The sequence below is a fragment of the Boleophthalmus pectinirostris genome, unplaced genomic scaffold (genome assembly GCF_026225935.1).
Source record: "Boleophthalmus pectinirostris isolate CB_2022bp ecotype Guang Dong unplaced genomic scaffold, ASM2622593v1 HiC_scaffold_8, whole genome shotgun sequence".
In the NCBI taxonomy this organism is placed as follows: domain Eukaryota; kingdom Metazoa; phylum Chordata; class Actinopteri; order Gobiiformes; family Gobiidae; genus Boleophthalmus; species Boleophthalmus pectinirostris.
In genome coordinates, this window is record NW_026571515.1 from 6,042,771 (window position 1) to 6,059,271 (window position 16,501).

The 16,501-nt window shown below is 44.8% G+C and overlaps 1 protein-coding gene and 1 pseudogene across 1 annotated transcript in view; one reads left to right on the forward strand and one right to left on the reverse strand.

The window, feature by feature from the left end:
- LOC129412302 (zinc finger protein 271-like) overlaps positions 1 to 970 on the forward strand; it is an 11,193-nt gene extending 10,223 nt beyond the window's left edge. Inside the window, exon 3 of the mRNA XM_055165648.1 lies at positions 963 to 970. Within this exon, the coding sequence (XP_055021623.1) occupies positions 963 to 970 (8 nt within the window). The remainder of the gene's footprint in view (positions 1 to 962) is intronic.
- Positions 971 to 2,377: 1,407 nt separating this feature from the next.
- Positions 2,378 to 13,898, reverse strand: LOC129412261 (zinc finger protein 260-like; annotated as a pseudogene).
- Between the last annotated feature and the right edge of the window lie 2,603 nt (positions 13,899 to 16,501).

The following is a 16,501-nucleotide window of genomic DNA, read 5'->3' on the forward strand; positions in this document are numbered from 1 at the left end:
CAGCTGCTTTAGCGCCGTGGGGCGTGGAGCTCTGCGCCAGTCCTTTTGCCCGCGGTCACCCACACTCAGTCCTGATTCAGTTCTGGTTTAGTCCTTGTCTAGTCCGAGCCTTAGTCCGCGTGTGTCACGCCTTCCCAGTGGCTCTTTGGCGCTTCCCAGGGGAGGCGAGCCTCTAAACCTATTGAAAAACCGCTGGGCAACACTAAAGTAGCTCCAATTAGTAGCTAAACTTTTAGCTCAAAGCTGTTCAGTTAACACAGTTTAAAAAACTTGACATTTCGTTAACACAGTAGATGGCCAAAGTAACAATCATTAGTCCCCGCTGTAGTTTATCGTCAGTCAACTGTTTTCTGTCTCTCAAAGGCAGTCCTTTCTCTCTGTCCACGGTGTGTCTCTCATTGAGCTGTTACACTGAGCGCCCCTGCAGGTTTGGAGCAGGCGACTCTTTATGCAGCGTTTTTCTTTTGCAGGTGTTTTCTTGGTTTTCATCGTTTCCATTTCAGCGCATGCATATGAAATTTGTTTTTGATTTGCGTTTCTGTTTGACTTTTCATGTTTCGCCACCGTACCTACAGCTTCACTCTGTCCAACCTCAAATATTTCACCAAAATAAAATCAAACGTTTCACTCCAATTACAGTTAATTACATTAACTGGAATGGGAGCAGGTCAAACTGAATTTCCACAGGTGAAAGTACTTCAGTTAAGAATATTATTTTACTTGGAGAAATGAGACAAGCTCCTATTAGAGAGAAAACAACTTTTCTGAATCAACAAACATGAACAGCTCATGGATGAAATGTAAAAGAGCAAAAGAGCTCCTCTTCTAATGTTCAGGCTCATTCAGAGACGATTTCAGACCTTCTCTCAAATCTGATGAACCACATTTAGTGCTTCACCTGTTCATGTTCAAGAAGCTCACACTGTTTCAGCCCTTTGTGTGTTTGTGTCTCATTTCTAAAGTTCCTTGATGCATTCGAGTCTGTCCAAATGAAATCAGCTGTTTTCAAGGAATCTCCCCATGAGCATCTCAGATTTGTCTAAAAAAAAAAACTTAAAAAAAATAAAATAATAATCTAAAATGACCAAATGAAAGAATCTAAAGTTTTAGCTCAGTCCCTTGAGTTGTTCCTGAGTTTTGGCCCGTTGAAATTTTGGGGTCATGTTCACTTTTTCAGAAACCTTCATTTATAATCATGTTTGAGACCAGAACTTCATCAAAATAGAGCTTGGAACATTTGTACATTTGTTTTATTGTAGATTCTGAATCTGTTGTCAAATATTGTGTGTCTTTTTTTCAACTTTTGAGGTCCAAGATCTATTTACTCCAAGCAGATCTTTACAAACTAACTGAACCTGAATATTTGAGACTCTACACCATCCACATGAAAACTCAGAAAAGTGTGAGATTTGTGTCAGAAATGGTCGTTCTCTCAAATATGTTCACAGACCAGGTTTGATCTTTTTGGCCCCTTCTTTGGCCCCTCGGTTCCTCATGTGGCACAGTTAGATGTGGATAAAATTTTTACCAGAGAAACTTTGGCAGATTCTGATTAGTTTAAAGTCATAAAAACATCGACTATTAACTTCCTTCATTTCAAACAGAATTTTGGAAAATGAGTCTCACGGGTCATTTTTGGAGGAGTTTAGGGACTTTTCCACCTGATAGAAAACTTAAATTCCCTTTAATAGACTTAAACACTAACTGCTTGTTATAAGAGAAGACAGTTGGAGATTATTTGTGGTACATTCCTTGGAAAAGTGTCTGTGTTATTTTAAATCTTATGAATCATTTAAAATATTAATCATTTGTTCTGTGTGTGTTTTTAAGTTATCAACAATTGCTTTTCGGGTTTTTCCATATGTATATCATATGTCCTAGTTCAGGAACTCCTGATTCTTTAAGCTAATCTATTTAGTCGCCCATGAGAAGCCAGCTAAGGGTTTTTCCCCTCATGTGGTTAGCATAAGTTTTGGGAGAAAACTGACTTCATTGTTTATCACCTGGAGCCTGTAATCAAGTGTGAGATGGGAGGGTGGTTTAGCCTAAAGATTGTTAGCATGTGATCATTGTAAACGTCGTGTGATATAACATAATGTACTGTATTGTTATCTGTAAAATGACTTGAATAAAACCTGCTGCTTGGGAGTGGCTGTCAGAGAGAAGTAGGGTCAGACGGCGTAGATGACAGCTTTTCTCTCCCTTGCGCAAGTGAATTACCGTCTCGTTTTGGTGTGTCTTTATTTAATGTAAATTAATGTCTTAGGGTATAATTCCCTGACAGTGTCGTTAAACCTTTGAGAAGATTCAACTATTAACAAAATTATGAAAAAAGGTTTGTTTGCATTATTTTTTCTGTTTTTATTCGAGAAAGCATTTGTTATCTCACAAAGAAACATTTTTTCACAGCGCCTCCTTAATAAAGATACACAATATTTGACAACAGATTTAGAATCTATGACCTAGAATCTACAATAATACACATTTTCTGTTTCCTAGCTAAATTTTTATGAAGTTCTGGTTTCTCAAAAATGCTCATAAAAGGTTTCTGAAAAAGTGAACATGGCCCCAAAATTTCGAAAGGCCAAAACTTAGGAACGACTGAAGGAACTGAGCTAAAACTTTAGATTCTTTCATTTGGCGACTTTAGAAATGGTTTGATTTTTTTCCAGCCAAATCTGAGACGGCTCACGGGGGAGGGCAGCTGATTTGATTTGGACGGACCCAAATGCGACACATAAGACAAGTCAAGCAACAACAAATGCTCTAAAAACACATTTTATTTTCTAATTCTAATATTTGACTTCACTTTTATTTTTATCACATTTATGAAAAGAATAAACATCTGTGAGCTGCCAACAAGAGTCAAAACAGAATAAAAAGACAAAATGCATGTTCAGGTTTGTGTCTGATTAGGGAAGTGCAGTGCAGCAGGACTAAAAACTCCAAGTGAAAAACAAAACCATGAAGAACAAGATGAACAAACTTCAGCTAAAACCTCAAATCAAAAAAATCTTTACATATCATTTAATTCAAATTCAAAAAGTTTATCGTCCCAGAGGTGGGTGCGGGCGAGGCGGGTGGTGTAGGTGCGGGCGAGGCGGGTGGTGTCGGTGCGGGCGAGGCGGGTGGTGTAGGTGCGGGCGAGGCGGGTGGTGTCGGTGCGGGCGAGGCGGGTGGTGTCGGTGCGGGCGAGGCGGGTGGTGTCGGTGCGGGCGAGGCGGGTGGTGTAGGTGGTGCTGGAGGTTGTTGTCTCTGCTCCACGTGTTCAGAAGTTCGACCTCTTGTAGTGAGTCTCGTCGCCCTCGATGATGAAACCCTCCAGAGTCGTGTCGTCATGAACTTCACCAGGCGGTCGGTCGGTGCTGTAGACGGTCGGTCGGTCGTTCTGCTTGTTCTCTCATTTTAAGCGTTTCATTTGTGACACTGCACAGAGCTCACGTCCTCAGTCCTGAGTCTCTGAAGCCTGATCTCCAGCTGTTCGAGTCTGACTTTAGGCGCACTTGATCCGGCCTCAGCGGCTCTTTCTCCTTTCGTGTGTTCCAGAGGCTGCAGCTTCAGATGAGCAGCTTGTCTCAAAGTCGTCCCACACTGGTCAGAGCTGCAGCTTTTCTCTTCACTCTGGAACATTTGGACATGTTTCAGAGGGTTCCTCACAGACCGGAAAGGCTTTCCTCTTTCTTCACACTCGTCTGGTTGGTCTCCTGTGTGCGCGTTCGTTGGTGATTGGAGAGCTCCTGGGATGTTCTAAAAGCCTTTCCACACTGGTCACACGCATATAGTCTGTCCTGGGAGTGAATTCTCATGTGTGCTTTGAGACGGGATGATACAGAGAAAGTTTTCTCGCACTGGTCACACTTGTACGCCCTCTCTCTTGTGTGGATTCTCATGTGTGACACTAGACCGTTTGACTGTGAAAATGTCTTCTCACAAACATCACACTTGTACGGCCTCTCTCCTGTGTGGATTCTCATGTGTGACACTAGACCGTTTGAGTGTGAAAAGGTCTTCTCACAAACATCACACTTGTACGGCTTCTCTCCTGTGTGGATTCTCATGTGTGACACTAGAGAGCTTGACTGTGAAAAGGTCTTCTCACAAACATCACACTTGTACGGCTTCTCTCCTGTGTGGATTCTCATGTGTGACACTAGACCGTTTAACTGTGAAAAGGTCTTCTCACACAGATCACACTTGTACGGCCTCTCTCCTGTGTGGATTCTCATATGAAAACGGAGGCCACTGGATTGTCTAAATCCCGTCCCACACAGATCACACTCGTAGGGTTTCTCTCCTGTGTGGATTCTCATATGCTGATGGAGGCCACCGGAGTCTCTAAATCCCGTCCCACACTGGTCACACTTGTACGGCCTCTCTCCTGTGTGGATTCTCATGTGTTGATGGAGGTTACCGGAGCGTCTAAATCCCATCCCACACTGCTCACACTTGTACGGCCTCTCTCCTGTGTGGACTCTCATATGTTGATGGAGGGTACTGGAGTATCTAAATCTCGTCCCACACTGGTCACATTCAAATGGTTTCTCTCCTGTGTGGATTCTCATATGTGAATAAAGACCACCAGACACTCTAAATACCTTCCCACACTGGTCACCCTCGTTCGGTTTTTCTCCTGTGTGGAATTTCATGTGTGTTACTAGGTAGTTGGCGCGTGAAAAGGTCTTCCCACACAGATCACACTTGTAGGGTTTTTCTCCTGTGTGGATTCTCATGTGTGTTACTAGGTAGTTGGCGCGTGAAAAGGTCTTCCCACACAGATCACACTCGTAGGGTTTCTCTCCTGTGTGGATTCTCATATGTCGATGGAGGCTATTGGAGTCTCTAAATCCCGTCCCACACTGGTCACATTCAAATGGTTTCTCTCCTGTATGGATTCTCATATGTTTATGGAGGCCACTGGAGTCTCTAAATCCTGTCCCACACTGGTCACACTTGTACGGCCTCTCTCCTGTGTGGATTCTCATGTGTATTACTAGGTGGCTTGACTGTGTAAAGGTCCTCTCACACAGATCACACTCGTAGGGTTTCTCTCCTGTGTGAGTTCTGTAGTGTACTTTCAGTTCGGACGGTTTTCGACACACTTTTCCACACTTGGTCACACTTGTACGGCCCCTCTCCTGTGTGGATTCTCATATGTGTTACTAGGCTGCTTGAGTGTAAAAAGGTCTTCCCACACAGATCACACTCGTAGGGTTTCTCTCCTGTGTGAGTTCTGTAGTGTACTTTCAGGTCGGAAGCTCTTGGACACACCTTTCCACACTGGTCACATGTGAAGGTCATTCTGTTGGTGGATCTTGTAGCTCTGCATTAGGACAAAGGAAAGAAAGTGTCAAGTAAAATCACTTTTTAAACTGTTCAAATAAAGTAAGTGAATAAATACACATAAAATCACACAGAGTGAATCATACGTAAGAATGTTTCAGTGTTTTACAAGCAAGTTCCATTTGAGTGAATGAATTTAACTTTGTATTTGATTTTAAAATCACACTTTTTCTGTCTGTAGCAAAAGATCAAATTAAGGAAACATAAACAGAGATATTGAACGACTTTGTTGTTCTGAATTCTAGTCCACCTGACCTGAACAGAGACATGTCATAATGAAGGGATGTGGGTCATTCCATGACGCCAAACCTCCGAATGCCCCCACCCGACCATCTCCAATTTGACTGAAAAAATTCTAGGAGGTTCCAGTCCCAAATTTTAGCTCCCAACACTTCACAGTTTTGTCATTAACCCATTGACGCCAGATGCTGCGCAGCGCTGAGTCTCCTGTCGGTGTTCCGGATTGTCTGGCGATCAGCGTAACTGGTAAAGGCGGAACCACATCTGGAAGCATGGGGGGGCGTGTCCTCCTCTCGCTTCCATTCACTCCCATAGAGAGACGCAAAACTGCCGGAGCTGTGTTGTCACGTTAAACCTTCTTTATCGTGGCGTATTATTTCCCCATTGAAAAATAATCCAAATGTATCCCACACATGTTCCCATCAAGACCTGGTTTGAAGTAACAAACGTTGCGCTTTACTGCCAGCGCATGAACGCACTCAACCACTTGATCCTATAACAGGTGACATATCGCTGTGTCGTGTAACAAATAAACATGGTCAAACACAAAAATGCTGACAGTGACAATGACAGTAAAGACACGGACACCATTTTTGTGTTTCACCACCTTTCTGCTTTATTTTTGCAAAATGTTTTTTTAAAATGTGGTGTCCGCGTACATTGAAAACTATATCAAGTAAGAAAGTTTCTTGGTGCAACACATGCACAAACAAAACACTGAATTTATCTTCTTATAATTGGTTTGAATATTGTTTTAATGAAGTTACACATTGAATTGAACTGTTTTAATGCTTAAACAAATGATAGATTTATAAAAGATAGATCTGCTAGGATCGAGCCTTTAAAGGGAACACTGTGTCCTGAATAATAGAAAGCAGACGTGTGCTTTTAGGGAAATTCCTTTACAGAGAAAAGGCTGTAGGACACGTCTCAGGTTGGAGTCATCTGTGGAAAAACAGACCGTGAACCATTGGGGGTTGTCATCTACTCAGAGAGAAGTGAAAGATGTTTGAAGGAGGATTCATAAAAATATATAACCCCTCGCCTCCATATTTCTGTTGTGTCTTTGCACAGGATTGTAACAGACCTTTGTATTTCTATATCTAAAGACGACATAGAAGTTATACTTCAAGTATAGTTTATGAAGAATGAAATGAAACATTTTGTTGAGTTGTTGCCCCTCCTTGAACCGTCACCTTATCGTGGTGGAGGGGTTTGAGTGCCCGAATGATCCCGGGAGCTATGTTGTCGGGGGCTTCATGCCCCTGGTAGGGTCACCCAAGGCAAACAGGTCCGGGGGGACGGGTCAGACGAAGAACGGTTCAGAACAGTTCAGATTGGCGTCACCGGGGCCTCACCCTGGAGCCAGGCCTGGGGTGGGTGCTCGCCAGCGAGCGCCTGGTGGCCGGGCCTTCCCCCACGGGGCTCGGCCGGGCTCAGCCCGAAGGAGCGACGTGGGGCCGTCCTCACGTGGGCCCACCACCCGCGGGAGGAGCCATATGGGGCCGGTGCAGAGAGATCTGGGCGGCAGTCGACGGCGGGGGCCTCGGCGACCAGATCTCCGGACATGGAGACTAGCTCTGGGGACATGGAATGTCACCTCGCTGGGGGGGAAGGAGCCTGAAGCTTGTGCGGGAGGTTGAGTGTTACCGACTAGATATAGTCGGCCTCACCTCCACGCACAGTTTGGGCTCTGGAACCCAACTCCTTGAGAAGGGCTGGACTCTCCATTTCTCTTGCGTTGGCCGTGGGAGCGGCGGCGGCGGGCTGGTGTGGGCTCATTGCCCCACAGCTCAGTCGCTGTGTGTTGGAGTTCACCCCGGTGAACGAGAGGGTTGCGTCCCTGCGCCTTCGGGTCGGGGACAGGTCTCTCACTGTGGTGTCGGCCTACGGGCCGAACAGCAGTGCTGAGTACCCGGCCTTCTTGGAGTCCTTGGGAGGGGTACTAGACAGTGCACCGACCGGGGACTCCGTTGTTCTCCTGGGGGACTTCAACGCCCACGTGGGCAACGACAGTGACACTTGGAGAGGGGTGATTGGGAGGAACGGCCTCCCTGATCTGAACCCGAGCGGTGTTTTGTTATTGGACTTCTGTGCTAGTCACAGTTTGTCCATAACGAACACCATGTTCGAGCACAAGGGTGTCCATAAGTGCACGTGGCACCAGGACACCCTAGGCCGGAGGTCGATGATCGACTTTGTAGTCGTGTCATCTGATCTCCGGCCGCGTGTCTTGGACACTCAGGTGAAGAGAGGGGCTGAGCTGTCAACTGATCACCACCTGGTTGTGAGTTGGGTTCGCTGGCGGAGGAGGAAGCCGGAAAGACCTGGCAGGCCCAAGCGTGTAGTGAGGGTCTGTTGGGAACGTCTGGCGGAGCCCTCTGTCAGAGGGACTTTCAACTCGCACCTCCGGGAGGACTTCTCCCGGATTACGGGGGAGGCTGGAGATATGGAGTCCGAGTGGGCTTCATTCTCGGCCTCTATTATCGATGCGGCTGCTCGGAGCTGTGGGCGTAAGGTCTGTGGTGCCTGTCGCGGCGGCAACCCCAGAACCCGGTGGTGGACACCGGAAGTAAGGGATGCTGTCAAGCTGAAGAAGGAGTCCTATCGGGCCTTGCTGGCTCGGGGGACTCCTGAAGCAGCTGACGGGTACCGGCGGGCCAAGCGTGCTGCAGCCCGTGCGGTTGCGGAGGCAAAAACTCGGAGCTGGGAGGAGTTCGGGGAGGCCATGGAGAAGGACTATCGGACGGCCTCAAAGAGATTCTGGCAAACCGTCCGGCGCCTCAGGAGGGGGAAGCAGTTCTTCGCCAACACTGTTTACAGTGCGGGGGGAGAGCTGTTGACCTCGACTGGGGACGTTGTCCGGCGGTGGAAGTAATACTTTGAGGATCTCCTCAATCCCACCGTCACGTCTTCCGAGGAGGAGGCCGAGGCTGGGGACTCGGAGGCGGACTCATCCATCACCCTGGCCGAAGTCACTGAGGTGGTTGGCAAGCTCCTTGGTGGCAAGGCTCCGGGGTTGGATGAGATCCGTCCTGAGTACCTTAAGTCTCTGGATGTTGTGGGGCTGTCTTGGCTGACACGCCTCTTCAACATCGCGTGGCGGTCGGGGACAGTACCTCTGGACTGGCAAACCGGGGTGGTGGTCCCTCTGTATAAGAAGGGGAACCGGAGGGTGTGTTCCAACTATAGGGGGATCACACTTCTCAGCCTTCCCGGTAAGGTCTATGCCAGGGTACTGGAGAGGAGAATCCGGCCGATAGTCGAACCTCAGATCCAGGAGGAGCAGTGTGGTTTTCGTCCTGGCCGTGGAACACTGGACCAGCTCTACACTCTCCATCGGTGCTCGAGGGTTCATGGGAGTTTGCCCAACCAGTCCACATGTGCTTTGTGGATCTGGAGAAGGCATTCGACCGTGTCCCTCGTGGTGTCCTGTGGGGGGTGCTCTGGGAGTCTGGGGTCCGGGGCCCTTTGCTAAGGGCTGTCCGGTCCCTGTATGACCGGAGCAGGAGCTGTGTTCATTGCCGGCAGTAAGTCAGACCTGTTCCCGGTGCATGTTGGACTCCGCCAGGGCTGCCCTTTGTCACCGGTTCTGTTCATTGTATTTATGGACAGAATTTCTAGGCGCAGTCAGGGGCCGGAGGGGGTCTGGTTTGGGGACCAAAGGATCTCATCTCTGCTGTTTGCGGACGATGTTGTCCTGTTGGCTTCATCGAACCAGGACCTACAATGTGCACTGGGGCGGTTTGCAGCCGAGTGTGAAGCGGCTGGGATGAAGATCAGCTCTTCTAAGTCTGAGGCCATGGTTCTCGACCGGAAAAAGGTGGCTTGCCCTCTCCGGGTGGGTGGGGAGTCTTTGCCTCAAGTGGAGGAGTTCAAGTATCTCGGGGTCTTGTTCTCGAGTGAGGGAAGGACGGAACGTGAGATTGACAGGCGGATCGGTGCAGCTTCGTCAGTGATGCGGTCGCTGTATCGGACCGTTGTGATGAAGCTCTCGATTTACCGGTCAGTCTTTGTTCCTACTCTCACCTATGGTCATGAGCTCTGGGTAGTGACCGAAAGGACGAGATCGCGGATACAAGCGCTCGAAATGAGTTTCCTCCGCAGGGTGGCTGGGCGCTCCCTTAGAGATAGGGTGAGGAGCTCAGTCACACGGGAGGAGCTCGGAGTAGAGCCGCTGCTCCTCCACGTCGAGAGGAGCCAGTTGAGGTGGCTCAGGCATCTGCTCCGGATGCCTCCTGGGCGCCTTCCCTCGGGAGGTGTTCCGGGCATGTCCCACCGGGAGGAGGCCCCGGGGAAGACCCAGGACACGCTGGAGGGACTATGTCTCTCGGCTGGCCTGGGAACGCCTCGGGGTCCCCCCGGAGGAGCTGGAGGACGTGTCTGGGGTGAAGGAAGTTTGGGAGTCCCTGCTTAGGCTGCTGCCCCCGTGACCCGGCCCCGGATAAGCGGACGAAAATGGATGGATGGATGGATTTTGTTGAGTTGAAGCTGTGTGTCAAATATTCAGAGTGTTTTCTTCTTCTGAAAGTGTTTTCATAGTCCATGAATGTTCTTGCATGTTTGTGGAAACCACATTTTCAAAAATTCATTTGGCAAAAATAAGTCAGAACATCATCACAAATGTTGGATCTGTTAAAAACAAACGTCTAATTTTTCCAAAACTGTCCATTTCCATCCAGACACAGGGAGAAACATGCAAACTCCACACAGAAAGGCCTGGGCGACCTGGGGATCCAACCCAGAACCTTCTTGCTGTGAGGCATGAGTGCTAGCCACTCAGCCACCGTGCCCAGGCTGTCTTATCTGAACAGACTTGGTGGTGATTTACTGAGTGGGGGTTGTCGCCTGCTCACAAAGAAGAAATGCAGACGCTTCAAGGACGATTCAAGGCATGAACCTGCGTGAACATATCATTTGCATATTCATGTGGTTGATTTATATTTCTGGGTCAGATCACCTGACGTAAGTCCTGTGTAGCTGTAGGCGTCAGGGGCAGCGATTTGACCCAGACCCAGAGTGTTCTATCAAAAATGACTAGACTCAATCAATTTAAATCACAAAAATGTATTCCCCTGCCAAAACAATTCTAATCCAGAGCCCCTGACGCCTACAGCTACACAGGATCTGAACACCTGAATTTTCCTCAACCCAGATTATAAAACAACAGTATGAATATGCAAATGATATGTTCACGCAGGTTCATGCCTTGAATCGTCCTTGAAGCGTCTGCATTTTTTCTTTGGAGGAAGTGACAACCCCCACCAAACCATTGTAAATCACACCAAGTCTGTTTAGATAAACCGTCCTGGGCTGTTTCCACAGTCCCAGTTCTGCAAAGGAATTTCCTTAAAAGCACAAAGGTCACCCATTATGTAGGACACACAATAGAACCTTTCAACAGAGAAGATTTCAGTGTTTAAGCTTCAACTCAATGTGTAACTGAATTAACCAATATTCAAACCACCACTTGATACAGACTTCACACCAACTCTTGATATCTGAACTCTTCCTAAGTTAAAACATTAGTATTGTGTTGTTTTAAAATGAATATGATCTTCTTTTCTTCATATTATTTGAGGTCTCAAAACATTACATCTTTTTTGTTATTTTGACCATTTGTCATTTTCTGCAAATAAAAGCTCTAAATGAAAATATTTTTATTTGGAATTTGGGAGAAATGTTGTCAGTAGTTTATAGAATGAAGCAAAATGTTTCATTTTACTTGTTAGGCGTGTTCTATCAAAAATTACTAGACTCAATCAATTTAAATTACAAAAATTTATTCCCCTGCCAATACAATTCTAATCCAGAGCTCTGGGTCAGATCGTTGTCCCTGATGCCTCCAATTACGCAGGTCTTAAACCAGGCAACCTGACCCCCTGCCTGAACCTCAACCCAGTTTATAAAACACAACAGTATAAATATGCAAATAATATGTTGAGCAGGTTCACGCCTTGAAGCGTCAGCATTTCTTCTTTGGGGGAAGTGACAACTCCCTCCAAACCAGTGTAAATCACACCAAGTCTGTTTAGATAAGCCAGCTGGTTATCTCCACAGTCCCAGTTCTGCAAAGGAATTTGCTTAGAAGCACATAAATTACCCATTATGTAGGAAACACAATGGTACTATTCAACAGATAAGATCTCAGTGTTTAAGCTTCAACTCAATGTGTAACTTCATTAACCAATATTCAAACCATCACTTGATACAGCCTTCATACTCAAACACAACATACCTAGAAGTACCTATATGTGATCATTTTGCAGTGGCCTCTTCTTTTTATATTTTTATATCACCAGTTTCCCACTTCAGCTCCGTTATATTTCTGCATCACACCTGGATTTGTTAGATTTGTACGTTTTCTTCCTGCTCTTCTCCAAAAGCAGTGTCCTTGAGGACACTGATTTTACCATTAGTTTCACTTTTGTAGTTGAAGACTATATTGAGAAATAAAGTATCGTGAGTGTACTGCATACAAATATTAAATACTACAATGATATATTTGTTTGAATAGCTAATGCTGAATCTCTGAAACCTGATCTATGTGTTTAAAGACACTGCTGTGACAGTTGTGTTCTAAGGGAATCCTCTACAGAGCAGCTGACGAGGGCTCATCCTGACTGGCACCGAGCTTAAATATACCATGACTAGAATTGAATCTGGAGGTCATGCCCATAAACGGAGAAGCTTCAGGGAGGATTCAAGGAGTGAACCTGCATCCTGTGCAGCTGTAGGCATCAGGGACAGTGATTTCACCTGGATTAGAATTGTATTGAATAGGGAATAAACTTTTGTGATTTTAATCGATCGATTCCAGTCCTCATTTTCCACGGAACACGCCAACATAGTAGAAAATGACTTTTTGTAAACATTTTGAAGACCTGGAGATACCAACTTTGTAAAGAAATAACCACATTTTATTTTCAAATTAAATAAACAAGTTCACCTTTAAGTGAAGCAAGAACTTTTTACTGTGGAGAAGTTAGTTTCATGTCAGACGTTGGATTGGTTCATTTAAGCAACAACAGTGGAGATGTTCAGTGTCTGTGGCCCTACAGGCTCCATCAGGGCGCGGGGAGCGAGAGGAAAACACAGATTGTGCATGTTTGTTTTATAAAACATTTGTTATTCTGATGTATTTTGAGGGTTAATGTTTTTTTCAATATCTTCCAGGTCAAGTAATTTAAAAACTCCAAACCAGGTTATTATAGTGATCCTACTCTTCAGGTGTCACACGCACCCGGACACGCACCCGGACACGCACCCGGACACGCACCCGGACACGCACCCGGACACGCACCCGGACACGCACCCGGACACGCACCCGGACACACACCCGGACACGCACCCGGACACGCACCCGGACACGCACCCGGACACGCACCCGGACACACAGAGACCAGGAACTGACATTTCATCTTGAAAGGCAAGTTCTAGTAATAACAACAGAATAGAGAACAACAGGCTTAATCTGAGTCTGGTATATGAACGTAACAGAACAGTTCTTCAGATAAGTAACAAGGACAGGGGGCAAATGACCTGAGTTTTTGTTGATGTTATTATTATGTTTTGTTTAGAGTAAAAAAAAAAAAAAAAAAGGGGGGTAAAAAAGCCTAAACATGTCTGTTTTATCTATGAAAGAAATGTCCAAAAAATCCACAAAGGGTTAATTCAGAAAACCAAAAGGTGTGAGGCCTGAGGAGCAGCACTACTATAATACTAATAATACTTTAGTTTGGAGTTTTTAGGTTATTTGACCTGGAAGATATTGAAAAAAAAAATGCATGAATTATTTAATTCTCAAAATACATAAAAAATATGTTATAAAACATACATACATAATCAGCGTTTCTCTTTTGGTTTGATTTTGTTTTTTCACAGTTGTGTTTCGATTCATTTCTGAAGCAAACTCCATTCACTCAAGAGTGAGAGACTGACGCTGTAAGCGGCGGGACTCAGCGGGGTTTGGGGACACAGGTCCCCGCTCCGTGCTGCAGCCCGCGGGCCCAACATCCAACACTGCGTTCAGATTCAAGGAGGAAAAACTCCTTTTAAATTTAGCGTTCGATCAAATCGATGTCAAAATGGACTAAATCAATTCAAACGGAGAAAATAATGAAGGTTTCAGTAAATTACATTGTGATCTACAATTCGGTTTGAATGTAAACTTAAAAGTGTTTTCACCGACAACAAACCAACAACAAACCAACAACTCACAAACAACTCACCGTGGAGGAAGAGGCGGTTTGGAATCCAAAAATCCACCAGTTTCCTGGTTTGTTCCTCACGCAGAACTGAACCACAGTGAGGAAGAGGAGGAAGAAAAGGAGGAGGAGGAGGAAGAGGAGGAAGAAAAGGAGGAGGGGGGAAGAGGAGGAGGAGGAGGAGCTCCGAGGCTTAAAGGATCACGAGAAGCTTTTTTTTTTTTTTTCCTTATTTGTAAAATCAGTTTTTTTAGGCCCGAGCGCCAGAGGCTGGCGAAGGAATGAAATGGCGCCACGTGACTCGCCCGTAGTGACCAGGGAGCCTCGACATGACGCAGCAATGCGCCAGAGGTGTATAGTTTGTCGGCCAAAAAAAAGCGGATTGTTCTCGTATCAGAATATTATTATCTTTCTTTCTTTCTTTCTTTCTTTCTTTTTCTTTATTCTTTCTTATTATTTTTTTCCTAACCAACTCACCCATTTTTCACCCACTAAACAATAACAAAAAGTCCTGGAAATTTTGTTCTTCGCTTCTTGTGCTTCTCCAACTTTTGGCTATTTCCATTTTTCAAAAATAAATAAAATGGCCCGTCGGCCACCGTATGTAGGAGCTGAGGGAGCAGAACCAAAGAGACAAGGAGACAGAGACAGAAACATGAGCTCCAGCAGAGGGACACACATCAGCTTCAGCTCATCTCATCTTACACAGCCTCTGAGATTTTGTGCAGATTTTCTTCTGTTTTATGTTTTATTCCCAGTTGTTTGGATTCAAGATTAGAATCAGTTTTTTTTCCCAATTTAAATGAGACTTGTTCTTTAGCGTTTGCAAGATTCATTTAACAGAATTGAATTCATATGAATAAAAATGGAGAAACATTTGTGGCTGAAAGTTTTTGTGTCTGAAAACTTGAAACGTCTTGAAAATCTAAGTAAGAGACTTGGACTTGACTCGGACTTGAGGCCAGAGACTTGGGACTTGACTCAGACTTGAGGCCAAAAACTTGAGACTTGACTCGGACTTGAGGCCAGAGACTTGGGACTTGACTCGGACTTGAGGCCAAAGACTTGAGACTTGGTCCCACCTCTGAACATAGTTATTTCATTACTTAATTTGTAATTTAATCATTTTTGAACAACTGAACCACAGTTTTAGAGTTTTACAGTTGAAAAGGTTAAAGATTTAGTAAAACACTGATTTGTGAGGAAAGAGAAGCAGTTTGGCGCCTTCATGTGGCTAAAAGCACGAACTGCACAAAATCACCAAAACACTTGTAATTCTAAACTTTGCCCACCAGAGGGAGTGTTAAACACTTCAATCTGTATTTTTCTCTCCGTAATTTAAACTAAAATATCTGTTCAGAGTTGCTAATGATCTAGTTATAATCATCACCAGAGACTAGACTAGAGTCTCAGGTCAGAGCATCCATTTTTATATCACACTTTTATTTTTCTTACATTCATCTTTTATTTGTCTTAAATAAAACTTTGGAGCGTGAACATGATACAAAATTATAAAAAAAAAAATTATAAACATTAAAAAAAATGAACAAAATCTAAATGCTAAGGTGATCCTTTACCTCCAAATAGATAGAAAATAACTAATATATAAAGCCACATCTTTTTAAAACCTGATCATTTGGAATAATCTTAAGGTACAGTATATCAATAATCTTAAAGTACAGTATATTTTAGTAGGGAATTTTTGAGGAAAATTCTTCCTCTACATTTGGCTCATTCATCATCATCACAGTGCTGCTGGGGCAGCCTGTCACACACCTGTGCAGGTTCTGCACACAAAAGAACCTTCTTGCTGTGAGTGAGTGCTCAGCCACTCATCTTGACTTGAGTTTTGGTCCAAGGGTTGAGACCCTCTGACCTTGGGTTTGTGACCCGCATATTCTTACAGGATCTTTCCCTGCTGCAGACTTCACTGGATTCATTGGTCTGTTCATGCAGACTTTAACTCAGGTACGTGACATTTCTGTGTGACTCATCATCTCAAAACAAGGCCTGAATATGCTGAGGATTTATGTTACAGACTTTAGTTTTGGGCCATATTTAAATGTTGACTCACTTTTCTGGAGACTGCTGGTCTCTTGGTCTTTATCTGGTCTAAATGTGGAGTGGGCCAGATTAAAAGTTCACACCATCATTTCCACAGGTTGCACTTGGGCTTGGGCCCTTGTGTGTTTTTGTCGTGTGCCTCGACTGGTCTAAATATGGAACAGATTTAAACAGGCTGGTAAAACATGTTATGGTTGGGTGAAACTGAAATTTCTTATTGTGAACTAACCCTTCAACAGTTTCATTTGGAGTTAAAAAGGTGTGAAAACTGACTTGATCTTTGGGTTGTGTGTATGTTTATATTTGGTTTGGTCTGAACTGGTCTAAACGTGGACCAGATTTGGACTGGTTTCTAGAGTCTGATGGCTCTGGTCTTAACCCTGACACTAAACTGAAAGTCTAGTCGTCGTGTCCTAATCCAACTCTTCCACAGGTTTGCACAGGGTCTGTTTATTTTAACCGGTTTGAAATACGTCGACATTTCTGTTTAAACATTGTCTTAACTTTACAGGGTTAAAGGTTAAATCTCATATTCATATTTCCATGTGTGTGTTGTAAAATTGTTTTGGTTTTGTCTTGTGAAATGACAGTTCTAACCCTGACTCTTCTGACTCTTCTCATTGCAGATCTGAACTGTTTTACTAAACTTT